This window comes from Nelumbo lutea, chromosome 4, assembly GCF_056320005.1.
Source record: "Nelumbo lutea isolate HS-2025 chromosome 4, American lotus-T2T, whole genome shotgun sequence".
Lineage (NCBI taxonomy): Eukaryota > Viridiplantae > Streptophyta > Magnoliopsida > Proteales > Nelumbonaceae > Nelumbo > Nelumbo lutea.
The window spans coordinates 14,975,356-14,998,365 of record NC_142687.1 but is presented as its reverse complement, the minus strand read 5'-3'; the positions used below and the strand labels follow the sequence as shown (position 1 = coordinate 14,998,365).

The window sequence follows — 23,010 nt, the reverse complement described above, 5'->3', positions numbered from 1 at the left end:
TCCAAGAGCGGCAATTAGAGATCTTCGTTCATCATAGGTAAGTTCTTTTCTTAATTAATTTTCTTTTTTGGTTTGCTTAATTGATTCTTCAATCTTTGAGGGTATAGGATTTGGAAAACGAACCGCAAGGAGTGGAGATGGCGGAGATATTTGCTTATTACACTGATGGACTCAGTAGAAGCCTCTTTCGCGAATCATAGAAGATTGATTTGCAACTTGAAAACTGTAGAGGTATGGGGTTCTCTCTGGCGATGGAAGTTCTTCCTGAACAAAAGGTTTGGGGAAGAAGCCGATGTTTGCCCTAAACTTGTTAACAAGGGTTTTTTCGATTAAACAAAATCACCCCACAATGGGAAAGTAAATTATCCACCTTTGAGGTGGGTAAGATTTTCCAAGGTAAATGGCCAAAATTCTTACCAGGGGGAATCTGTATTTTCCATGAGCCCCACATGTATTTGTAAAAGAACATGGGAACTTTCGCACCCCAACATAGCGGTAAGCGAACGAGGCCTAAATAAATATGGTAAATGCATTCATTTTCATGTAAGGTTATGTTTGGTTCTGTGGACATTTATTAGAAAAAATGGCATGAAACCACTATATGGTTTCAACGTTTATTAAGCGGTTTGGCATCGTTGTCATTGCTCTAGAAAATAGTGCCACATCAGCGCCACATCGGGAAAAAAAAAACAATGCTCTAGGAAATGGGTGATTATTTGGAACTGTTTTTCTATAAAAAAAAATGGTGCTCCAAGCCACGCCTTGGAAATCAGGAAGGCATGGCTTGGAGCAACACCAAATTTGGCGTTTCCTAGTGCTACAGCTTATTGTTGCCAATAAGGATGTGAGATGGCAGTGATGTGGCATTGGATAATGGGTACCAGTGCTAAAAATGTTTCCTGGAGCATTAATACCAAACATAAAATGTTATTGTTGCTCCAGAAAACATCCTACCTAGTAGCAACGATTCAAAAAAAAAAAAGACATTGTTTTCTCATAAAACAGTGCTTCCAACCCACACATCAACAAAACGATGTTGTATCTTCAACATTGATGCTGAACATATACTAAATAAATATTAAAAAACAGAAATGTTTGGATTTATGTGCATGAGCCTTTGGGGAAACTTCAAGTTCTATTATGTGTTTGGTATAGTTTAGTTTATTAAATAAACGTTCATACTTGATTTTTCGCCAAAATTGAGAAAAAAGTGGTTGATAAATGTTTTTTGGGGATTTATTAACAACTAGACGCCACATAATCAGAATAGTAAATAAACACTTTTGCATCAAGGGAAGCATTAAAATGAAGCTTCCCCCAACGATTGTCTTACACGTAAATCAAAATAAGAATTTATCAATAAATATGCATACGAAATAGTATGATGGGACAAATGTTGATTTGGCGATGGCATGGCACTGTTTATCGAATAAAGGGAAGTTGATGCTACCAAATTTGGAGCAGAGGGAAGCGGAGTAATTTCCTAGGTTCGAGGGCTGTAAGTCCTTCCTACTAAAAGTGAAAAGACATCAGAGGCCCTGAGAGTGTTCCCAAGGGTGAGGACTCCGATAGCCAAATTAGCCAATGACTCAAAGAGATTAAAAGTCACCACAAGGGTGCAAGTGATAGCTCAAATATGTGTGTGTACCTCTGGTTGTAGTGACCCGCTTATAGTAGGAGTCGCCCAAGTGGGGAGTAATGCACAATGTATAATAGTCCCGTATATCGTGATCACATAAGGGGACCTGGAGAAGTGTCGGATGACCACAACCCCATGTCATTGGCTTAGGAGTAAATGCACCCATAATGTGTGCCCTCATTAAGTGCTCCTTAATCGCTAAGGGCGGAAATTACCGGAATGCCCTTAGGAAACTATTATCAATCGATAATACCCCTAGCTGATGCCACATATCAAGATCCAATGGGCCAACCAAATATACCTGTAGTGGAAGCCATACCAAACACCGCTTAGTTTCTCCCAAGTCTCAACGTTTATTAAAATGCAATGCTAACCTGGAGCATTGTAAGTTGAGGTGAAGTGGAAGATTACTTTAAGGGGTAGAAGGTGTTAATTGAAATGCCCAACCAAATAACTAAAAACAATAAATGTTTAAAGTGATGTTTTTTGATAAAACATATATATGAGAAACACCCATAGAACCAAACACATACTAGATTTTAGGAGAAGGAGGGAATTGACTTAACCCAACTTTCATTCCACCTTAAAACTTCTGACCATTGAGGAAAAGAGGGAAAACTTTGTGGCAATCTGCTGCACATGCTATTTTTTGGAGCATTTAGGAAGAAAGAAACTTTCGTGTTTTTAATAATAAAACAAAAAACTGTGAATAACTTATTTCTCTAATCTGCTATAGGTGCTTCCTGTGGACCTCCGGTTCAAAGTTTTTAAGAGGTGTCACCTTAGCTGACCTCCAAAAAAATGCTGCATTTTTTCTCCACTCTAATCACATACACCCCAACATTTGCTGCAGTTAAGGGTGAGCATTCAGCTTATTCGGTTTAAAACTGAATTGAATAAACCAAAATTTTAAAAACCAAACTAAAAATAAATAATATCAAACCAAAAATGAAATTTTCAGTTCAATTTTTTGTTATTTCAATTAAAACTAAATTTTAATAATATATACTTTATTATATATTATATTATAAAATATATATTATGAAATCAAATTTTATTATATTATATATAAATATATAATATATTATATATTATATGTTACATATTATATACTGTATCTTACATATTATATATTATATATTACATATAATAATAGAAAGTTCGATTAATTTGGTTAATTGAATTTTTAATTCTAAAAATTGAAACCGAAAATCAAATTAGTCAAACCAATTTAACCAAAAACCAAAAAGACCAAACTAGAAAAACCAAAACCAAAATTTGTGGTTCGGTCCTACCTGCAGTCTTAAAGTTACTGAAGGGGAAACAACCTTGTACTTTGATGGGGGCGCCTTCAATAATCCTAGTGCAACTGGTAATCGAAGGTGTAATTAAAAGAAGATATGATACTATCGTTTCGGCTTTCAATGGACCAATTGGGATAGGTGATTCAACAAAGGTTGAAGTCTTGGCAACAACCTTAACCAACATTAGGATGGCAAGAGACCTGGGTTTATTTAACCTCACCATTAAAGGGGATTCTGCCAACACCATTAATTGGCTAACCAATCCTAATAGCGGGCCTTGGGCCTTAGCTCACTACTTCGCTGAAGCGAGAGACATCATCTCCTCCTTGAACGCACACTTGGGATGGGTTCTAAGGGAGCTAAACTGTAGTGCTTGATCTTTGTGTGCATCCCCTCATGTACTTTTCTCCCTACAAATAAAGTTAACTTATTTTAAAAAAAAAACATCCCCTGAAGTTTGGTAATTGCAATCACCTCCTTGAGCTCTCTAACATAGTTGCAAGTAGACCCCTTTGTTATAATCCTCTAAAAGAGGCATAAAAATGTCCAAAATACCCATATAGTTATTTTTGACCAAAATGTTTGCTTTTCATATTTTCTCTTCATATGAATTGTTAGTCTAAACCCTTTCAATCTATTTTCTAAAATTGATTATTTTCCAAATTTGTCTTCATGTCAATCGCTCAAAGGTAAAGCTGCAACTTTAAATTCTCTTTTTTTTTTGTTGCTGTTTATAAAGTTTGTATTGTTTTTTTTTCATAGAAACTAGCCTCCATAGATATTGCATAGGTATTTTGGACATTTCCATGCCTTCTTATAAGAGTATTCTAACACAGGGGGTCTACTTGCAATTATATTAGAAAGTTCAGGGGAGGTGATTGCAATTACCAAACTTCAAGAGAGGTTTCAACTATAGTCAGAAACTTCACAGGAGGTTTCAGCAATTTACCATAAGTTTTAAAACAAATGATACAAGATTAAAAATGAAAAAAGAGAAAACTTACCTGGGCAGAAAAGAATACAAGTGCACTTACATGTTTGGAGAACAACACCAATTGTCCTTTTTAAGTGGAAGGGCAAGTGCATTGCACATGATACTTTAAAAACAAAAATAATAATTTGAAGAACGGAATAAATATGGTTTTTTGGATGACAAGTTCTTATTTGTTGTGTTTCATAGTAATCCATCAACAATCTAATCAAGCCTATCTGTCACACTAAGATGCTGTTAAGAATATAACCAAATTATCTTCTTCCTATGATAGCTTTTAACATCAATGCATTTGTGGTCCTTATTTAACTTGATTAGTCGGGCATGGTAAACAGGTTTTATCGTGACTACAATAAAATTCAAATTATAAAAGCACCTCTAAAAAAGAAAAGCTAAACAATTTTGACAAACATGTTTGATCAACTTTGGATGCCAGGCATTCTAGTTTAAATGACATGGATGATGGATCTAAACCTCCTATTAAAAAAATACATCAACCCAAGTGTCTTTGTACTGAGGCTACATAATAAGCAAAAAAAAAAAAAAAGGTTAAGCTATATAGAAGGCTTACATCCAACCATTCTAAACCACTTAACTAGTAGATCCATCAATGTTGTTCTAGCCTAGAATTTCAGTGGACTATACCTGAATCACTTTAAGTTGAAGGCCAACAGGTCATGCAGCATATTAAATAAAAACTTGTTATAAAAATATGTTTTAAAGAGTTAAAAATTTAGTCATTTGAACTGAAATGAAAATGCAACTAAAAATCTGTTAAGAAAGACAGGATATCTTCACTCAATTCAACCCAAGCTAATTAAGATTTTTCTCCATTCTCATCTTCCTCAAAGTCATCATAATTGCTAAAATCATGGGCTTGAAGATGTTGAAATTGTTTAATCACATCTCCTGCATCAGAAGAAAGAGCACTCCTTGCTGCTTTAAGCATGTCCACTTTCTGTACATGGCAATCCTTTCTATCACTTTCAGGACCAATGCACTTTGCAGCAGAAGTAGATGCAGCCATTCTTCTAACCTCCCTGCAGTGCAGCTGATCAATGTACTTCTCATGCAAGAACAAGTTCTTAACTTGCTTTAGAACTGGTGGGCTAACAAGGGCTGTTTGACATAAACTACTTAATCTTGATAGCGACTTCTTATGGGCTGATGATGATCTACTGCGACACTTCTCAAGAAAACCAGAACTTTTCTGTATACATTCAGGGGTGGAGACTACATCCTGCTGTAAATCTTGGCAAGAAGAACTCGTGGTGGTTTCAAGAATTGAGAACATATCTGCTTCACAACCTTGGTCCATCAGATAGTGCTTCTGTAGTAAATGTCTCACAGTTCTCTGTGCACGGTATCTCTTCTGCTTGCTGTTCCTTCTCCTTTTGACACTGAGCTCAGTGGATCCCAGAAAGTGAGAAATGGCCCATGGGAGATGAGCTATTTCTGCTTGTCCTTGAACGGGGTGGAGGTTGAGGTGGGGTAACAAGGTCAGAGTGGACTTTATCAAAACATTCCTGAGCAGTTTTTCCAGGCACCCGAAACAATTTGTTATTTTATCATTCTCAGTAATTGATTCCATGGAGATGTAACATTTGGAATGGAGAATTTAAAGAAACATGACATCATATTACCAGTTAATATCTAAAATGATGAAATCTAACTTCTAACTTCTAAGGAAAAAGAAATAAACAATGATGTTCACAGTGACATCTGACATAAAAGAATACTGCACGATGTTTTGAAATTTCCTACAGGTAAGCGGCAATTTTAAATACCCAAAGGAATGAGGCAACCACTACTAATGCATGATGATTAAGTGATGGGATACTGCCCACCGCAGAGGCCTCTTCAAGGGAGACCTAACCTCCTATTGAGAGGAGAAGAAGAAAATGAAATAAGCCAAGTCTGCCCTACTCGTTTATTCTCAGATATTTATAAGGTTTACAAAGAGATCACGACATGTGCATGGGACTGTTCATGGCTGACGTGTCTTCCTTGTGTACAGAAAACTAATGGACAGGCATTTGGCTTCCTTCATCGTGTTGTGCTCCTCGTGGGATTCTATCGGCAATGTGGACTGCTCCCCAGGCTGGTTAGTGGCATGGGCCTGAGCTGCCATATGGACTGGGGCCTCAACAACTCGCCCCTCCTTCAAAACAACCTTGTCCTCAAGGTTGAAGCCTGGAAACATCTTCTTGAAATTGTCACAGTCTTCCCAGGATGCATCCTCCTCGGCTAGGTGCTTCCAAACCACCAAAGCTTCCTTGTGAACTGCTTTAGCCCTTTTTACCCACCTTAGATCTCGAACCACCATCGGCTCAGGCTGCAGGCGTCCCTCATCAAACTCAGGCAATGTGGGGCTAGCGTCTACCTGAAATCCTACAATCTTTTTTAGTAGGGAGACATGGAAAACGGGGTGGATGCGAGAGGATGGAAGAAGGTCCAATCTGTACACCACCTCCCCGATTGGAAAAAGGTCCAATCGGCCCACTATTCGAAAGGGCACAAAAACCAAGGTGCAAATTTAGGCCACTTCTGATGAGCTACTAACACTTGGCAGTAGGGCTGAAGTTTCAGGAACACGAACTCCCCTTCCTGGTAGGTCACCGACCTGTGCTTCTTGTTGTACTGGCCTTCATCTGCTGCTGGGCCCGGGTCAAATGCTCCTTCAGAGACTTCAAAACTTCATCTCTCTGTTGTAGCTTTTCTTCAACCTCCGCCACTGATGTAGATCCAACTTCATAGGGGAGTACCAGGGGTGGTTCCCTCCCATAGAGTGCCTTAAATGGGCTCATCCCCAGCGACGAGTGATAAGTGGTATTGTACCACAGCTCGGCCCATGGTAGCCAATGCATCCATTGTTTAGGCCTTTCCCCCTGTGAAGCACCTCAAGTAAGTTTCCAAACACCTGTTAACAACATCAGACTGACCGTCGGCTTGTGGGTGGTAACTAGTGGTGTGGTTCAACTGAGACCCCTGGGCTTTAAAATATTCAGTCCAGAAACGGCTCATGAAAGCTGGGTCCCTATCCATTACAATGGATCGGAGGGTTCCAAGAAGTCGGGTCACCTCCTTCACAAAGGTGTGTGCTACCTGGGCCACTGTATATGGGTGCACCAACCCAACAAAATGGTCGTATTTGGTTAATCTGTCCACTACTACCATGATCACTGATTTACCCATGGATGTTGGGAGTCTCGTGATGAAATCCATGGTGATATCTTCCCATACTTGAGCCAATACTGGAAGGGGCTGCAACAATCCTATCGGAGTTTGATGATCAGATTTGTAACGTTGGCAGGTAGGGCATTGTGCTACAAACTGCTGAACGGCCTTCTTCGTCCCTGACCAAAACAAGTGTTGGCTTACCCTGCAGTAGGTCCAGAGTATTCCCGAATGCCCACCCAAGGCAGAACAGTGAAATAACTGAAGTAACTCCAGGAGAAACTTCGATTGGGATGCAATCACTAGGTGCCCTTTAAAGAAATGATCTGGCCCCACTAAGTAGAACCCTAGGATTGTAGCGGGACCTGCTTTAAGTCTCTGAACAAGCTTCTGAATTGTTTCGTCCAAGTGGACTTCTTCCTTGAACCTGGCCAAGATAGGAAAATTGGGATGGGATTCGCCCAACATGGACACTTCATGGTTGCGGAACAGAGCATCTGCTGCATTGTTCATTGTGTCAGGCTTGTACTCCACCCGATAGTCAAACCCCAACAACTTATACAACCACTTCTGCTCATCGTGTGGGCAAGGCCTGTTTGAGAGCCTGGAATGCGGCATGGGCCTTGGACACTCCAAAGAAATGCGTTCTTTTTGAGTAGCTGGGTCAGTGGGCCGGCAAGGCCATAGTTCTTTATAAACCGTCTATAGTAACCAGCTAGGCCCAGGAACCCCTAAGAGCCCGTATAGAATCTGGAATGGGCCCGTTAACCACAGCTGCAATCTTGTCGAGGTCAGCTCTAAACTGGCCTTGAGAGACAATATGGCCTAGGTAGTCCACCTTCGTCTGGCCAAATAGGCATTTGTCTTTCTTGGCATAAAGCCGATGGTGATGCTGCCTCAAGACCCCCAAAGTAACTTTCAAATGTTATAGATGAGATTCCCAACTGTCACTATAAACCAAGATGTCATCGAAGAATACAAGGATGAACCGCCAGAGGTAGGGCCGAAATATATCATTCATTAGAGCTTGAAAAGTGGATGGAGCGTTAATTAGCTCGAAGGGCATAACTAGGAATTCATAGTGCCCGTCGTGAGTCTGGAATGTCATTTTCGGCACATCCTCCGGGTGGACCCAGATCTAGTGGTACCTAGCCCTCAAGTCTAATTTGGAAAACACTGTGGCAGCTCCTAATTCATCCAAAACTTGTCAATAACTGGTATGGGAAATTTGTCTTTTACCGTGATACGGTTCAAGGCCCGGTAGTCAACACAAAATCTCCATGTGTCGTCTTTCTTTTTTACCAGCAGGACGGGTGAGGAAAAAGGGCTGGAACTGGGTTGTATCATTCCCTTCTTCTTCAAATCAGCTACAATGTTCTCAATTTCAGACTAAATGGGGATAATGGTATGATTTCACATTGGCTAGTCCTGCCCCTGGCAAGAGGGGAATCTGTTAACAGGTGTAATATATGTACTGTTCACAGACTTAGTACCCGCAGGGATATTTTTGTAATTCTGTAGACATATTGTTATGTACGGCCAGAATAGTATAAATGCAAAGCTTCACTCGACTGAAGCTAAGTTTTTGAGGCCTTAACTCTGTAGCCTCTTCTTCTTCTTCTTCTTCTTCTTCTTCTTCTTCTTCTTCTTCTTCTTCTTCTTCTTCTTCTTCTTCTCCTTCTCCTTCTGCTCAACATGGTATCAGAGTAGGACTGTCCAGGCCTGGAAAACAACCAGCTGAGGTCTCTCTCCACTGCTGCGTAGAAGCTATAGTCCTGATGCTCGAAGACAAGGAGAAGAAGCATTCTCTAGTGCTGTGGATTGTTTCCACTGTCGAGTTGGGTTCTGCTACATGAAGTTGACTGTTCAACTTCCTGACACAGAAAAAAGGGGTTCTGCTACTAACTGTTCAACTTCCAGCCTTAGGTGCTGGTAGCTGGTGTTGCTTGGCTAAGAAGTCTATGGAAATCCATCCCAAATGTTCTACCTATTCACAGTTCGGGTGACATAGGGACTGAAACTTTTTTTTTCCTGTTTATGGCTCTCTTCTTGCACGACTGTTAATGTCCCAAAATCTGTGTAGGGATTGTTCCCCTTCCTCCGAGTGTATGTTGCTCTATTCAACTCTCCAAGGGACTGTGGTTGAACCCTAGACCCTAAGTGACTATTCGGCTGTCCTGGAAACTGGATATCAGGCGACTAGGTGTGGTGCGCCACCGCTTGTATTGCTGTTTCTACTGAGTTTTTTTTCTCTCTTGGTTGAGAAACTGTATTGAAGTTGCAAAACTATAGATCATTCAAACCTGGTTACACTGCAAGAGCAGTTCGTATATTGTTCTGTGGACTCCTACACAGTGTAGGTCATACATCCTAGTACTACAGCTGCAATGTTTGTGTTTGGTTCTCTGTGAAACTGAAAATCAGCAAGTGCCTAGTTGTGGACTGTAACAGCTCTGTAAGGCAGTGTACCTGTGTTTTTTGAGTACTTCTAAACCTAGAATCATTAATAAGGAAAGATTGTGGTGCACTAATGTCAGAGACCCCGACACACCAAAGATACTTGTTGGGATCTCCATGGGAAACAAAAGTGGGTTCAGGATTTACCTAAGAAGCAAGGCTCATATGTAATTAGAAGACCCGGGCAACAAGGTACCAAGAAACACCACATGGCAAATATGGTTTCTCAGAAGAATCAACCCTCCACTTCTACTGTGCCTCAAACACCACATAGCCAACACAGCTACTCTGGATCAGACCCAAGGGAGGATATTGTAAACACCACCACCTCTTTTGCATCCATATCAACTAATTCTGCCACTGCTTTCCATGCTGCCTCACACAACCTTGACTCTCCATGGATCATCGATTCTGGAGCGCCAAAACACATGACTGGTATGTCCTCTTACTTTCAAACTTATCACCCTCTTTCCGCAAGAAATAAAGTAAGACTAGATGATGGATCATACACTTCCATAGCTGGTCAAGGAACTCTCTCTCTTCCCCTCGGCCTTACTCTTTCTGATGTTCTTCATGTTCCAAAATTCCCTATGAATTTGTTCTCAATCAGTAGTGTTACAAATTCCTTGAACTGTTCTGTGACTTTTCCCTACCTATTGTGCGATTCAGAATCTGGCCTCGGGGAGGACGATTGGTAGGGGACGTATGGTTGATGGACTCTACATGCTGGAGAATACGGCTGGCCTTCATGTTACAGAGTCTATGAGTCCGTTCAAAAAGAGTAAAATGTATTTGTGGCATTGTCGTATGGGTCATTTGTCTTTTGAAACCTTGAAATTGGTTTTCCTAGAACTGTGTAAGTCAATGTCAGTTTCTAATTTTTCCTGTCAAACGTGTTAGTTAAGCAAGCATTGTAGAACTCAATTCCCTCAAAGAAATAGTAAATCTGAGTTTCCTTTTCACACTGTGCATTCTGATGAGTGAGGCCCTATTACTTTACCTTTTGAGAATGGCTACAAGTACTTCATTACCTTCATTGACGATTATTCCAAATACACTTGGGTATATCCAATGAGAACCCATGAGGAAGTACCAAAAATTATCCAAGATTTTCAGCGGATGGTCTTCACCCAATTTCAGACCGAGATTCAAATATTCCAGTCAGACAATGCAAAATAGTTTTTTCATAGTGACCTCATGGAGTTCTTTGCTTCACATGGCTCTCTTCATCGGAGCTCTTGTGCCCGTACGCCACAACAAAATGGTGTGGCTGAACAGAAGAACCGACACCTCTTTGAAGTGGCACGGGGTTTACTACTCCACATGAATGTTCCCAAACGATTTTGGCTTGAGGCTGTCCTTTGTTCTACATACCTCATTAACCGAATGCCCTCTTGCTGGTTAGAGTACAAAGCCCCACATCAGCTTCTCTTTCCTAAGGCCCCTCTTCTTTCTATCCCTCCTCGTGTTTTTGGTTGTCGGTGCTTTGTCCAAAACCTATCTCCCACCCGGGGGAAATTGGACTCTCATGCTATCACGTGTATATTTCTTGGCTACTCATTCTCTCAGAAAGGATATCGTTGCTTTGATCATGTTTCTCGAAGATTCTATGTCTCTATGGATGTTACTTTCTTTGAAGATGAGCCCTTCTTTCCTGTTTCTCCTTGGGGGGAGTGTAGGCATGAGGAGAAACTGGTTCAGCTTCCTCCTCTTCCTAATCCTTCTCCTTCTCCCCCTTCTCTTCCTGATCCTCCACCTTTCCGTGTTTTTTCTCGTCGTCATAAAGGCCATCCAAGTTCAAGAGTTGTGGAGAATGCAGAAGTTGTACCTCAAGTGCCATCAAACTCCTCGGGGGAAGATCATACCCTCTCAGGTAACTTGACTCCCAATGATAGTCCTGACCTCCTCGTTGCTAATGATCTTGACCTTCCTATTGCTCACAGGAAAGGGATTAGGTTGTGCACCACAAAACACCCCATTTCCAGCTTTGTCTCCTATGAGAGCATCTCACCTTCATTTCGTGCCTTCCTTACCTCCATTGATAGTATCCCTATTCCCAAGAATGTGGTAGAAGCTCTCTCAGTACCAGAATGGACAAATGCCATGAAGGAAGAAACTGATGCTCTTCATAAAAATGGCACGCGAGAACTTATTGATCTCCCTAAGGGTAAGGTTCCAGTTGGATGTAAATGGGTGTTCACTGTTAAGCATGGGGTTGATGGAATTGTGCAGAGGTATAAAGCTCGTTTAGTGGCAAAGGGTTTTACTTAAGTATATGGAGTTGATTATGCAGAAACCTTTGCCCTTGTTGCCAAAATGAACTCTATTAGAGTACTTTTCTCTCTTGCTGCCAATCTGAATTGGGATCTACATCAGCTCGACATCAAGAATGCCTTCTTGAATGGTGACCTTGAAGAGGAAGTTTATATGGCTCAACCCCCCGGTTTTTTTGCTCAAGGAAGTGAATAGAAAGTGTGCAAGTTAAAGAAGTCTTTATATGGGCTGAAGCAATCACCAAGAGCTTGGTTTAGCAGATTTCATACCGCAGTTCAGCAGAGGGGATACAAGCAATGTCAGTCAGATCACACACTGTTTGTAAAAAGGGTAGAAGGTAAAATGGCTGCCCTAATAGTATATGCGGATGACATAATTGTTACTGGTGATTGGGAGGATGAAATTCAAAGTTTGAAGGGCTTCCTTGCCACTCAGTTCAAAGTGAAAGATCTAGGACCTGCCAAATACTTCCTTGGAATTGAGGTTGCTCGATCAAAAAAATGTATCTTCATCTCCCAAAGGAAATATGTCCTAGACTTGCTTAAGGACACTAGAAAGATTGTGGTTAAACCAGCTGACTCTCCCATTGACCCCAACCATAAGTTAAGTGACAGCCAAAGTGAACCTCTTAAGGATGTGAAGCAATTTCAGAGGCTTGTAGGAAGATTGTTGTACCTCCTCCCTATGACTCGTCCAGACATAGCATATGTTGTTGGTGTCCTCATCCAATTCATGCATGCACCTAGGTCCACCCATCTTGAAGCAGCAGAGAAAGTACTTCGGTATCTTAAGAAGTTCCTGGGTGCTGGTTTATTATTCCAAAAACATGGACACTTGAGGGTTGAAATTTACACAGATGCGGATTGGGTTGGATCCCAAAGTGGCAAAAGGTCAACTAGTGGTTACGGCACCTTTGTAGGAGGGAACCTTGTTACTTGGAGGAGTAAGAAGCAAACAATGATAGCTAGATCCAGTGTTGAAGCTAAGTACCGTGCAATGGCACACGGAGTAGCTGAAGGTATGTGGATAAAGAATCTATTGGGAGAGTTGGGTTTTCCAATTGGTAAACCCATGACTCTACTCTGTGACAACAAGGCAGCTATCAATATCGCTGCCAACCCGGTACTACATGATAGAACAAAGCACATTGAAGTTGACAAGCATTTTATCAGAGAGAAAATCATCACAGACGAAGTATGCACTCCATACATCAGCTCTGAAGACCAACTAGTAGACTTATTTACAATAGGGCTAAACCATTCTACACATGAAGGTCTCTGTGACAAGTTGAGCATGATTGATATTTATGCCCCAACTTGAGGGGGAGTATTAACAGGTGTAATATATGTACTGTTCATAGACTTAGTACCCACGGGGGTATTTTTGTAATTCTTCTTCTTCCCTTCTTCCCTTCTTCTTCTCCTTCTCCTTCTGCTCAACAGAATCTTATGGTCCCGGTCCCGTTTCGGAGGGAGGTCCATGGGATCTTGGAAAATATCTTGGCAAGCCTGCAACAGTCTGGATAGCTCTGTGGAATCCCCTCCTAGGCCTATTGAACCTGTTGAATGGTTGAGTGTGGGCCCCGTAGGCCCAAAGGGTCGCCTCCCAAATAGAGAACGACAGATGGGGAGATATGGTGGCTTGGCTTGACTGTTAGGCCAAGTTCTTCTTGTAGAGGGGGCCCTAGGTCGAGGCCTTGGAGAGTGCAACTATGCTCGTCTACTTTGAAAGTCATGGTCAAACGGGCCCAATGACTTGTAATTGGGCCCGACTGACGAAGCCACTGGATGCCCAAAATCACATCGGGTCCCCTTAACTCCAACAGGTAAAGGTCGGCTTGGAGTTGGTGCCTTGCACCTTGATTTTCACTGCTTCACAACCCCCCTCCCCAACTGAGTTTGTGTCCATTGGCTACATGGACTAAGAAAGCCAATACAAGTTCAACCGCTAAATGGAGCTGGTCAGCTAGCTGCTCTAAAACAAAATTTAGAGAGCTCCCGCTATCCACCAATATAGCCACCTAGCTACCTCTGATCACTACTCTAAGCCTCATGGTTCGAGGTGATGAAGAGCCAGTCAAGGCATGGAGGGAGATCTCCGGCCCCTACTCTATAGATTTTTCATCAACTTCTAGGGTCCTGTCTTCAACTACGAGACCCTCCTTTTAGGGTCCTCCGGCTCTAATAAGAAAAGTTGGGGTTTCTTGCAACGGTGCCCAGGTCCGAATTTTTCATCACAATTATAGCAAAGTTCAAGTTCATGATGTGACTACATCTCCACCCGGGAGAGTTGCCTGAGGGGTAAATAATTCGGTCCGACCGGCCTAGACAAGACCAACTTAGTTTTGGTCGAGGGAGTCTTGATGATTGGCCCGGCCAAGGCCGGTTTAGTCACCCGTCTAAGCTTGTTCAGTCTTTCTTCATGCAAATGCGCTAAGTGAGCCGCTAATTACGGTGACCAGTTACAAGGCCTTTACTTCATACCAGATCTCATCCCTCAAACCCCCTAAGAAGGCTCCCACCAACACCAATTCAGGTCACCCGTAAACCTAAGAAGCCAACCTCTCAAACTTGTTCTGATACCCCCTCACCGTCCCCATTTATTTTAGTCTCGACAAAGCTTCATCAAAGTTATCAAACCCTGATGGTCCGAAACGGTGACAGATGGCCTCTGTAAATTCCGTCCACCAAATCTGAGGGTTGGGACGTCGATACCACTGGAACCATTGGATGGCCTCCCCTTCCAAATGGATCAAAGACATTGGCACACGCTGATGCCCTGGGATTTTCATTTATCTCAAAGAATCTTTCTGCTCTAAATATCTAAGAAATAGGATCCTCACTTGAGAACGTGGGAAACACCAACTTGGCCATCATTCTGAATCTGGAACCTGCATGCGAGTGGTTGGAGTGACTGGGGCCTTTGTTATCCCCTTCGCACAGGTTAGAATGGGAAGACCTCTAGAACTAGTTGGCTACCACCAAGATGGAATCCTTCAGCTCCTCGGGCACCTTGTGAAGCTCTTCTTCAATCTTGTCGATTTGACCCTCCATTGTTGAGGATCTCGTGTTCGTCATCTCTCTTCTAAAGGCAGCTATAATACCAACTTGATGGGATAATGCCCACCATAGAGGTCTCTTAGAGGGAGACCTAACCTCCTACTAAGAGAAGAAGAAGAAAATGAAATAAGCCAAGTCTGCCCTACTCATTTATTCTCAAATATTTATAAGGTTTACAAGGAGATCACGACATGTGCATGGAACTATTCATGGCTGACGTGTCTTCCTTGTGTACAGAAAACGAATAGGCGGGCATTTGGCTTCCTTCATCGTGTTGTGCTCCTCGTGGGCTTCTATCGGCAATGTGGATTGGACCGACTGGTCCCCGGGCTGGTTAGTGGCATGGGCCTGAGGTGCCATATGGACTGGGGCCTCAACATTAAGCCTCATGAGATTTCATTGTTTAAGAAAAATTATCTAAATTGAGAAGCATAGAACTATGTAACAAGGGACTACAATTTTATGTAAGGATGCATAGGTGAATTTCTCATCATACAAACAAGAACTAAAAGGTGATAAGAGCTTCATCAAAAATCCATACCATATATATATATATATAGAAATCTTACAACTTGTCTCTAAATTGTTCTGATGAGAAATCCAATCCATTAAATGTATGAGATACATCTTCTTGACATAAAGCACATTAAGGTATGATGCGTGTCCATTATACTTTTACACATCGGCCTGAAGGCACATGGCTTTTAAGACCTACATAGTGACCTTTTTTTATGTGGGAAAAAAAAAGTAAACACTAATAGAAAGCAGAAATAAAGCGTTCAATACAAGGAGGGCTGCTCCACCAAACCACATCATTTACAAAATCCTTTGCTAACTGAGCTAAGCAATGAGACCTACTAAGTGACCTGGACCTTTCAAAACCAGTGGGATTTTACCAGTCTGCTCTGATCAAAGGACTAATTGATCATTAAGATTTCACCTATCAAGTTTAAATTTGTTCCTTCAATGAAGGATGCAAATGTTCTTCTAAGAACACCCCACTAAGAGATACTTTATCTAATTGGCATTAGCCTGACAAAAATTATTGTCCAAACATTATACACTCCTGACTACATGTCCATCAAGGGAGTGCTCAAAAGGATGCTTGTGCCCTCCATTGAAGATTTGAAGGAGAGAAAATAAATTCCCACAAGTTTAAGGAATGCCTGTCCATGTGAATTCTCCAGGTATAGGCTGAAATCTACCTTACAGCTGATGCCTTCAGTAGATACTTCGGGAAATTTTATTAAAATAACAAAAATGCAAAAAAAAATGAGGTTAAAAGAAACCACTGAAGATAGAAAAAGACACTGACACCCCTATTAAACCCAACTGTCAAGAACAACTCCATACATATCCCATCATAGGTTAACCGTCCACACCTCTAAGAGAATTGAACCCCCCCCCGCCCTTCCCAACCACCCACCACCACCAACAGACGCCCAAAACAGATTTTCCAAAACTCCCCTAACAAAACACTTTCCGTAAAATATCCAAAAACGATCAATATCTCCAATTCCCTCTTAACCATTCCTTGAGTAAATATTTTTCATCACCATATATAAGTGTACAAGAACCGGAGAGATTCAAAGTCAAAATTATTTACCAAAATTTTAGATGAAGTACAAGATTTATGAACTGAGACAAAACTGAGAGAGATGATGTGGGCGCCGGCAACAGCAGCAGTAATTTAGTGTTCTCAGCAGCAGCAATTTAGTGTTCTCATCTATTCAGTATTCTTACCTTATCTGCTTTCAATAGCAAGGATTAGTAGGAGTCTTATCTATTCAGTGTTCTTATCTTATCAGTTCAGAAGTATGGATTAGTAGGGAGTCTTATCTTATCTTATCAGTAGGATAGATTAAGGGAGCCTTATCTTATCTTATCTTATCTGTAGAATAGATTAAGGAAGTCTTATCTTATCTTGTCAGTTCAGTCTTATCTTATCAGTTAATAGAATAGAGTAGTAGATTAGCAAGGAGTCCTCCTAAAAGTAGGATTCTACCTCTTGTAATCTCCTATTTAAGGAGCTGATACTATTCAGTAAAGGTATCAAAAATTTCAATCAAGAAAGAGAGCAAGGAGAGTTAGGTGATTTCTTAGACAAATCACCATTAAGGCACCAAGATAGGTTCATCAAGAGCAAGGAGGAACAAGAGAAAACAGGAGGTTTTCACTGTGGACCGACCCGTGATGAGATCTTATTCCCGGGCCCATAACAGATGAATACTAGGGAAATAATACAAAAGGTTTCTGAAGCACTTCCTTCACAAGGCAATATTTCTAAAAATATTGGAATCATTGATATACCGCAGGAAATAAAAAATGAAGGTTAGAACGAGTAACCTAACTATGGAGCATTGAGCCATGGACAGAGATGAATAGTAATAAATACCAGTTTTGAAACCTTCTTCCAGAAATGAGGTGAAGGCTTTGCGGCAAAATAAGCTTTCTGTAGTGCCACTTCTTGATCTTTTGTCCAGCCCTGAAGGTCACAACTTTCCCGATGCTTTCTTTTCCTGTCAACTCCACTCTCTTCCTTTACTCTATTAGCATCTCTTATCTTCTTCCCTCCATCTTCTAGTGAGGTCACCGCTGGAGAAGTTACAGAACCCCCGTTCCTCCTTTCCCCCTCTTTCCTTGTAAGTACCACGGATGAATCAATGCCCACCTCAGGTTTTCCTACAATATTTCTAAGAAATTTTGTTTCTTCTTTCTGCGTATTCTGTTTCTGGTTTACCTCCAAAGTAACCACTTTAGCTGGAGGATCAGTAAAAACACTCTGCACCTCTGGGCCAGCCTTTTTATCATTGCCTTTTTTGTTGGCTTCTTCCAGAACATTCACTGAACTTAACCTTGCCGATCTTCTTGGAAACCCCTAAAATCTCTCCTTCTTCACCCTAATCTCTTTATTTACTCTACTCGTATCTACCGTCTTCTTCTCTCGTCCTCCCTCTGGGGTCTTCACTGCAAAAGTTACAGAACCACTTGCCCTCCTTACCCCCCTCCCCTTCTTTGCAGATCGCTTTGAACAATCAATGCCCACCTCAGATTTTCCTACAACCTCGGTGAAACCCATTTGTCCGGGATATTCTTTTTCTGTTTCATCCAAATTTCCTTTCTGGTTAACATCCAAAGTAACCTGTAAGGTCAGTTAAAAAGGACTGCACCAATGGGTGAGACTGAGAACTGTCATCACCGCCCCTTTTCTTGACGTCTGCATGAATATTTCCTGAACTATTAAACCTTGGCGATCGTCTAAGACATCGAGAACCCTCGACCCTATCGATAGATCCCTTCAGTTTTTTCGACCCACGAAGCGACGGAGCAGCTATTTCCGACCCACTAAACGATTTAGTTGTAACATTTACCGTCGGACTCGGTTGAGAATCAGATTGGGATTTTTCGATAGAAGAGATTGGAGTTCGAGATACCTGAACCTTCTTTGACTTCAACTTATGAGTTTCGTGTTGTCTAGGGGATCTTCTGCATGGAAAAACCTTGGAGATCTTCTGGGAGCCGCGGCGTTTCTGATGCTGCTGGAGTTTCTTTGGGGCATTTTCTGCAGCATCTGCTGTGTGAGGAGGCTAAAGTGGTTAGGATTTCAAATAATCTGGGAGAGGGAAAATAAACCCCACGTCGAACGTCAAGGAGAGAAATTGCTGAGGCAGGTAATGCAACGATGACCAATTAAAATGAGATCGGATCTGCAAGGCGCCCTTACTCACGCTTCACACGTACATCGTAACATGCGTTGAGAACATTTTCCGTACTTATAAATTATTATTCACGAAAAATGTTATCAATACAGTGGATGCGCGTATGAAGCGCCTCCGTACGAGGAGCAGATACCGTTCCAACCAAAATACCCCGTGTGCCCGTATCTGCTGCAGACGGACATGATCCAACTTTGTTTTGCTTTTAAATTCAAAAGAACCAAAACACGAGTCCGGATCTTCTATTCTACGCAGATATACCGATACGAGATCACAGTCGCACACGGGGAATATCTCATGCTCTTATAGGCAGAATTTTTATGGATTGGAGATATGGAATCCCAAAACGCCAGGTAGTGGAATACTAGTGCTACGCGCGGAAGGCTCCACGCCCTATTAAAAAGCCGCTAAGTCCCTATTGTCAAATGTTTGAGTTTGATAAATATATGTATGATTTAGGGTTGATGATGGGCCAGGCCGGGCTAGGCTTAGCACCTTTGCTAATGGGTTTAATCCGGGACCGGGTTTTGGCCTCAACCTGAAAATACAAGTCGCAGTTGGGTCAGGCCTAGTTCTAACCTATGATTTTAAATACATTATATATGCTATGTGTGGGAATAAAGACGTACTTCTATATTTTTGTGATTAGATTTAAAAATTCAGGTATTTTAACAATCACGGTTTACAATTATTGACATTGTATTATTATTGTATAATATTATTAGGGATGTCAATTTTTCTTGTTCGCATCATATACCAGCTTCCCTAACCCAATGGGTTCAAGGATGGAGATTACCTTGGTGGGGATGGGGCATAGGGACAGGGATTGGTAGTGATACTTGATCAAGGACGAGACTGGGATGAAAAGTAAAATTTCTACCCCATCCTATATATATATACGTGATACTTGATAAATGTATGCGTATATATACATATATTAGCGGGGATTCCATGGAGTAGGGAGTGCTCTCTTCGTCCCCCCCAATGGGGATGCCCCATTCAGGGCAGATCCCCACAGGATTGGAGAAATGGGAAAAATTGTCATCCCTAAATTTGATAAACAATCCTATCTAAAATTAATTATTATTATTTTTATATTATAAAAATTTATTAAAAATAGTATATAAAATATAAATGATTACTAATTATTATATAAAACAATCATATACTCTTACATGTTTCTATTATTTATCTTTAACTTAACAAATCACATGCATCACACGGGTCCTGCTAGTTAGTATTAAATTAGCAAGTTGGGATTTGCTCTAAATCAATCCATTGAAATTATTAGTCTGATCTTGTTGAGATAGGGTTTTCTGAATGCAGTAATTGTTAAGCAATATGTGAAACCAATAATAACTCTCTACTTCAGTTATATGGAACCCACAATCATTCAACCTCTAACTGTACGGTTATACCTACAATTATCACTAGGGGTATACAATTTTACGTCGATCAATAATGTCAAAAGTGTGTCAAATAGGTAATACTAAACTTTTCCTCTCATAAAACCTTATGCTCCTCGTTAGAACTTTGAAGTAGACGTGTTATACACAAACGGATCGAGTGACTGAACTGAATTATCGGGTTTTAAATTGAAACAGTGAAACTGATAGACTGCTTTTTAAAGCTGGTCTCCACGGGAAACTCATCCCTATCGGGGATCGGGGATAGATGACAGATTTTATCCCTGATAGGGATCTGGGACAAGGATGGAGGTTAATTTTAGAATCAAGGGCGGGAACGAGGAATATGATCCCATCCTGTTGCCATTCCTACCAAGTGTAGAAGGGATTCGAGGTGTAAAGTGGGTTGTGTCGAACCAGCACGACATGGCTCGCGGGCCATCCACAGTGAAAAGTTTGGGAATCGGCCCGACATAACCCATGGCCCAAGCTCGTGCAAGCCCGTATTGCATCGTGGGCCAAAGCTATTTTTGTCTATTTATTTAAAAAAAATTAAAAATTTAATTTTATATGAATTTTAATATATACAATTGTTTATACATATAATAATTAAATAAATTAATATAATAAAATTAAAAGCATTTATTTATTTTATTAATATATTATATACTATATATTATTATATAATTATATATTATATATTTATAATATATAAATAATATAGATGTTCGTACTGACATACGGGCCACGCGCAACAGGACCCGCTTAATCGTGCCATGCTAGCCTGCCCCGCAGACCTCAATACGGTATGAAGCCCGACACGATCCGCGGGCCATCGTTGGACCAGATCCGACGGTCCGGCACGATTTACACCTCCAGACGGGAGTCAATCAAAATCTCCACTACAACCGAAAAGAATATTAACGGATAGGCACGTGTGTCAAATTTTTTAGAGTTGAAGGCATGATGTATTGAAATAAAATATTCAGACCTAAAGCATTCCAATCCTCTCAAAGTCTCAATGATGGCGACAGACATCTAATCGATCCATGGTACTTATCAAACAGTCATTCACTTACCTAACATCAATGCTACCAACATTTTGTTTCGAATTTTGTAATATTTTGCGTAAGCGTCAACAGATTTCCACCTTGCAAACGGATTTCCGTGAAAGCATCAACGCATTGGAGAAGACAAGGAAAAACCACAAGAGATTAACTGTAAAAAAGAGAAGAACGGAGCAACTAACAGAGTAACAAACTTCGAAGCGAATAGATAGCTGCCGTTGTATGGTTTTGAAGTTGAGAAAAGGGAATCTCTACCCCAGTTCCTAGCAAGCCAGAATTTGTGAAAACAGAACGAGGAAAATAGAAGACGAAGAAAAGCTCAAAACCCCAATTTGAAAGTGGGGTTTGAATTTAACTCGGATCTGCTACTAAGGCTATAAACATAATCGAAGCCGACAGTTTGGTTGCAGACAGAGAGAGAGTGGCCAGTGAAGGAATGTTGGATGAGATTAGGATTTTGATTTTAAGTTTTTCAAAAGTAAAATTCTATTTTAATATTTTAAATTTGGGTAGTGTACCCAAACTTTTAAACCTATCACTACAGTATATAAACTTTTAAAAATGTTAATTGATCAAAATCATTAACGGACGTTAAATATCATATAAAATGACAAAAATATCCATCACATATCATCTAGTTTTCTTATAATTCCTTCCCGTCCACCTATTTAAAATACCTTGAAGCTTCTTTACAGTTTGTAATGTCGTGAAAACTAGAAGGGTTTTGATAAACTTGTTGACAGAAAACATACGGGAAAAATTCTGATGAAAAATTCGGTAGATCGATTTTCCACCGGAGTATTCTTTCAATAATTCGTCTCTCCCACCGCTCATCCCTTCCCATAATTCCACATTTTCCCTGTTTGTTGTGTGCGTCTCTCTCTCTCTCTCTGCATTTGTTGTATGGAAGAAGACGATCATCACAATTCATCTTCTTCCCTAAAACACGACCTCTAAGCATCGCTCTCTCTCATGTTGTTTCCCGAGTGGCCGCCACGACCCGCGAAACCTTGGAACTAGAAGAGAAGCCCAGACTCATCAGAGCCTCCTCATCCTGGCTGCCCAAAATCAAAGAGATGTGCTGGAATCTCATCTCTCATTCCGATGAAGGTCAAAGACACTCGAGGGAAAGTTGCCAGCATCTCTGCCCATGTCGACCACTGAAAGAGTGGCGCCACCCAAGGAACTTTTCGACAAAGTTTGTGTTGGGGAAGTTACACTGATGCAGACATGGCTGGTGATGTTGATTCCCAAAAGTCTACTTTGGGATACTTAATGACTTTTGAAGGGGAGCAATTTTATGGCAATCCAAACTTAAAAAATGTGTTGCATTGTCCACCACATAGGCTGAATACATTACAGCCACAGAAGCTTGTAAAGAGATCCTATGATTGAATAAGTTATTATAAGAATTGGGCATGAAGCAATCAAGATATGCTCTCTATTGTGACAGTCAAAGTGTTATCCATCTCTCTAAAAATCCAACTTTCCACTCAATATTCAAACACATTGATGTAAAGTACTACTGAATTTGGGATGTATTAAGTATGAAGTTGTTGAACATTAAGAAAATTCATAATGATAAGAATGGTACAAACATTTTAACAAAGTCCTTGCCTAGATACAAATTTGAATTCTGCAAAGAAGTTCTGGGCTTGGTGAAGCCCCCCATATGAGATAAAGGGGGAGAATTGTTGGGTATGGGTCCAACCCATATGAGAGGCCCACCCCACTTTTATTTGCTCCCAAAAAGGAGTCATATAGTGGAAGCCACCTCTTCTTTATGTTTTTTTTTTTGTGACATTCGTTCGTAACCATTGACTAAGAAAACAAGAGAGAAAAGAAAACACAGAACCGATGTTTTTTTTTTTTTTGTTCTGGGTTTTTTAAGTTTGTGAAGAAGAGAAGAAGTGAGTTGAT

At 40.8% G+C, this 23,010-nt stretch overlaps 1 protein-coding gene across 1 annotated transcript; it reads right to left on the bottom strand.

The window, feature by feature from the left end:
• Window positions 1-4,707: 4,707 nt before the first annotated feature.
• Window positions 4,708-17,438, bottom strand: LOC148854108 (uncharacterized). Its single transcript, XM_088982568.1, has 2 exons — window positions 17,297-17,438; window positions 4,708-5,460 (listed from the first exon to the last, which is right to left on the bottom strand). The coding sequence occupies exon 2, from the start codon at window positions 5,250-5,252 to the stop codon at window positions 4,752-4,754; it is 501 nt and encodes a 166-aa protein (XP_088838694.1). The 5' UTR covers window positions 5,253-5,460; window positions 17,297-17,438; the 3' UTR covers window positions 4,708-4,751.
• Between the last annotated feature and the right edge of the window lie 5,572 nt (window positions 17,439-23,010).

Bases quoted from the DNA above. Each gene is read 5' to 3' on its own strand.
- LOC148854108 (XM_088982568.1), bottom strand. From the start codon at position 5,252: ATGGACCAAGGTTGTGAAGCAGATATGTTCTCAATTCTTGAAACCACC.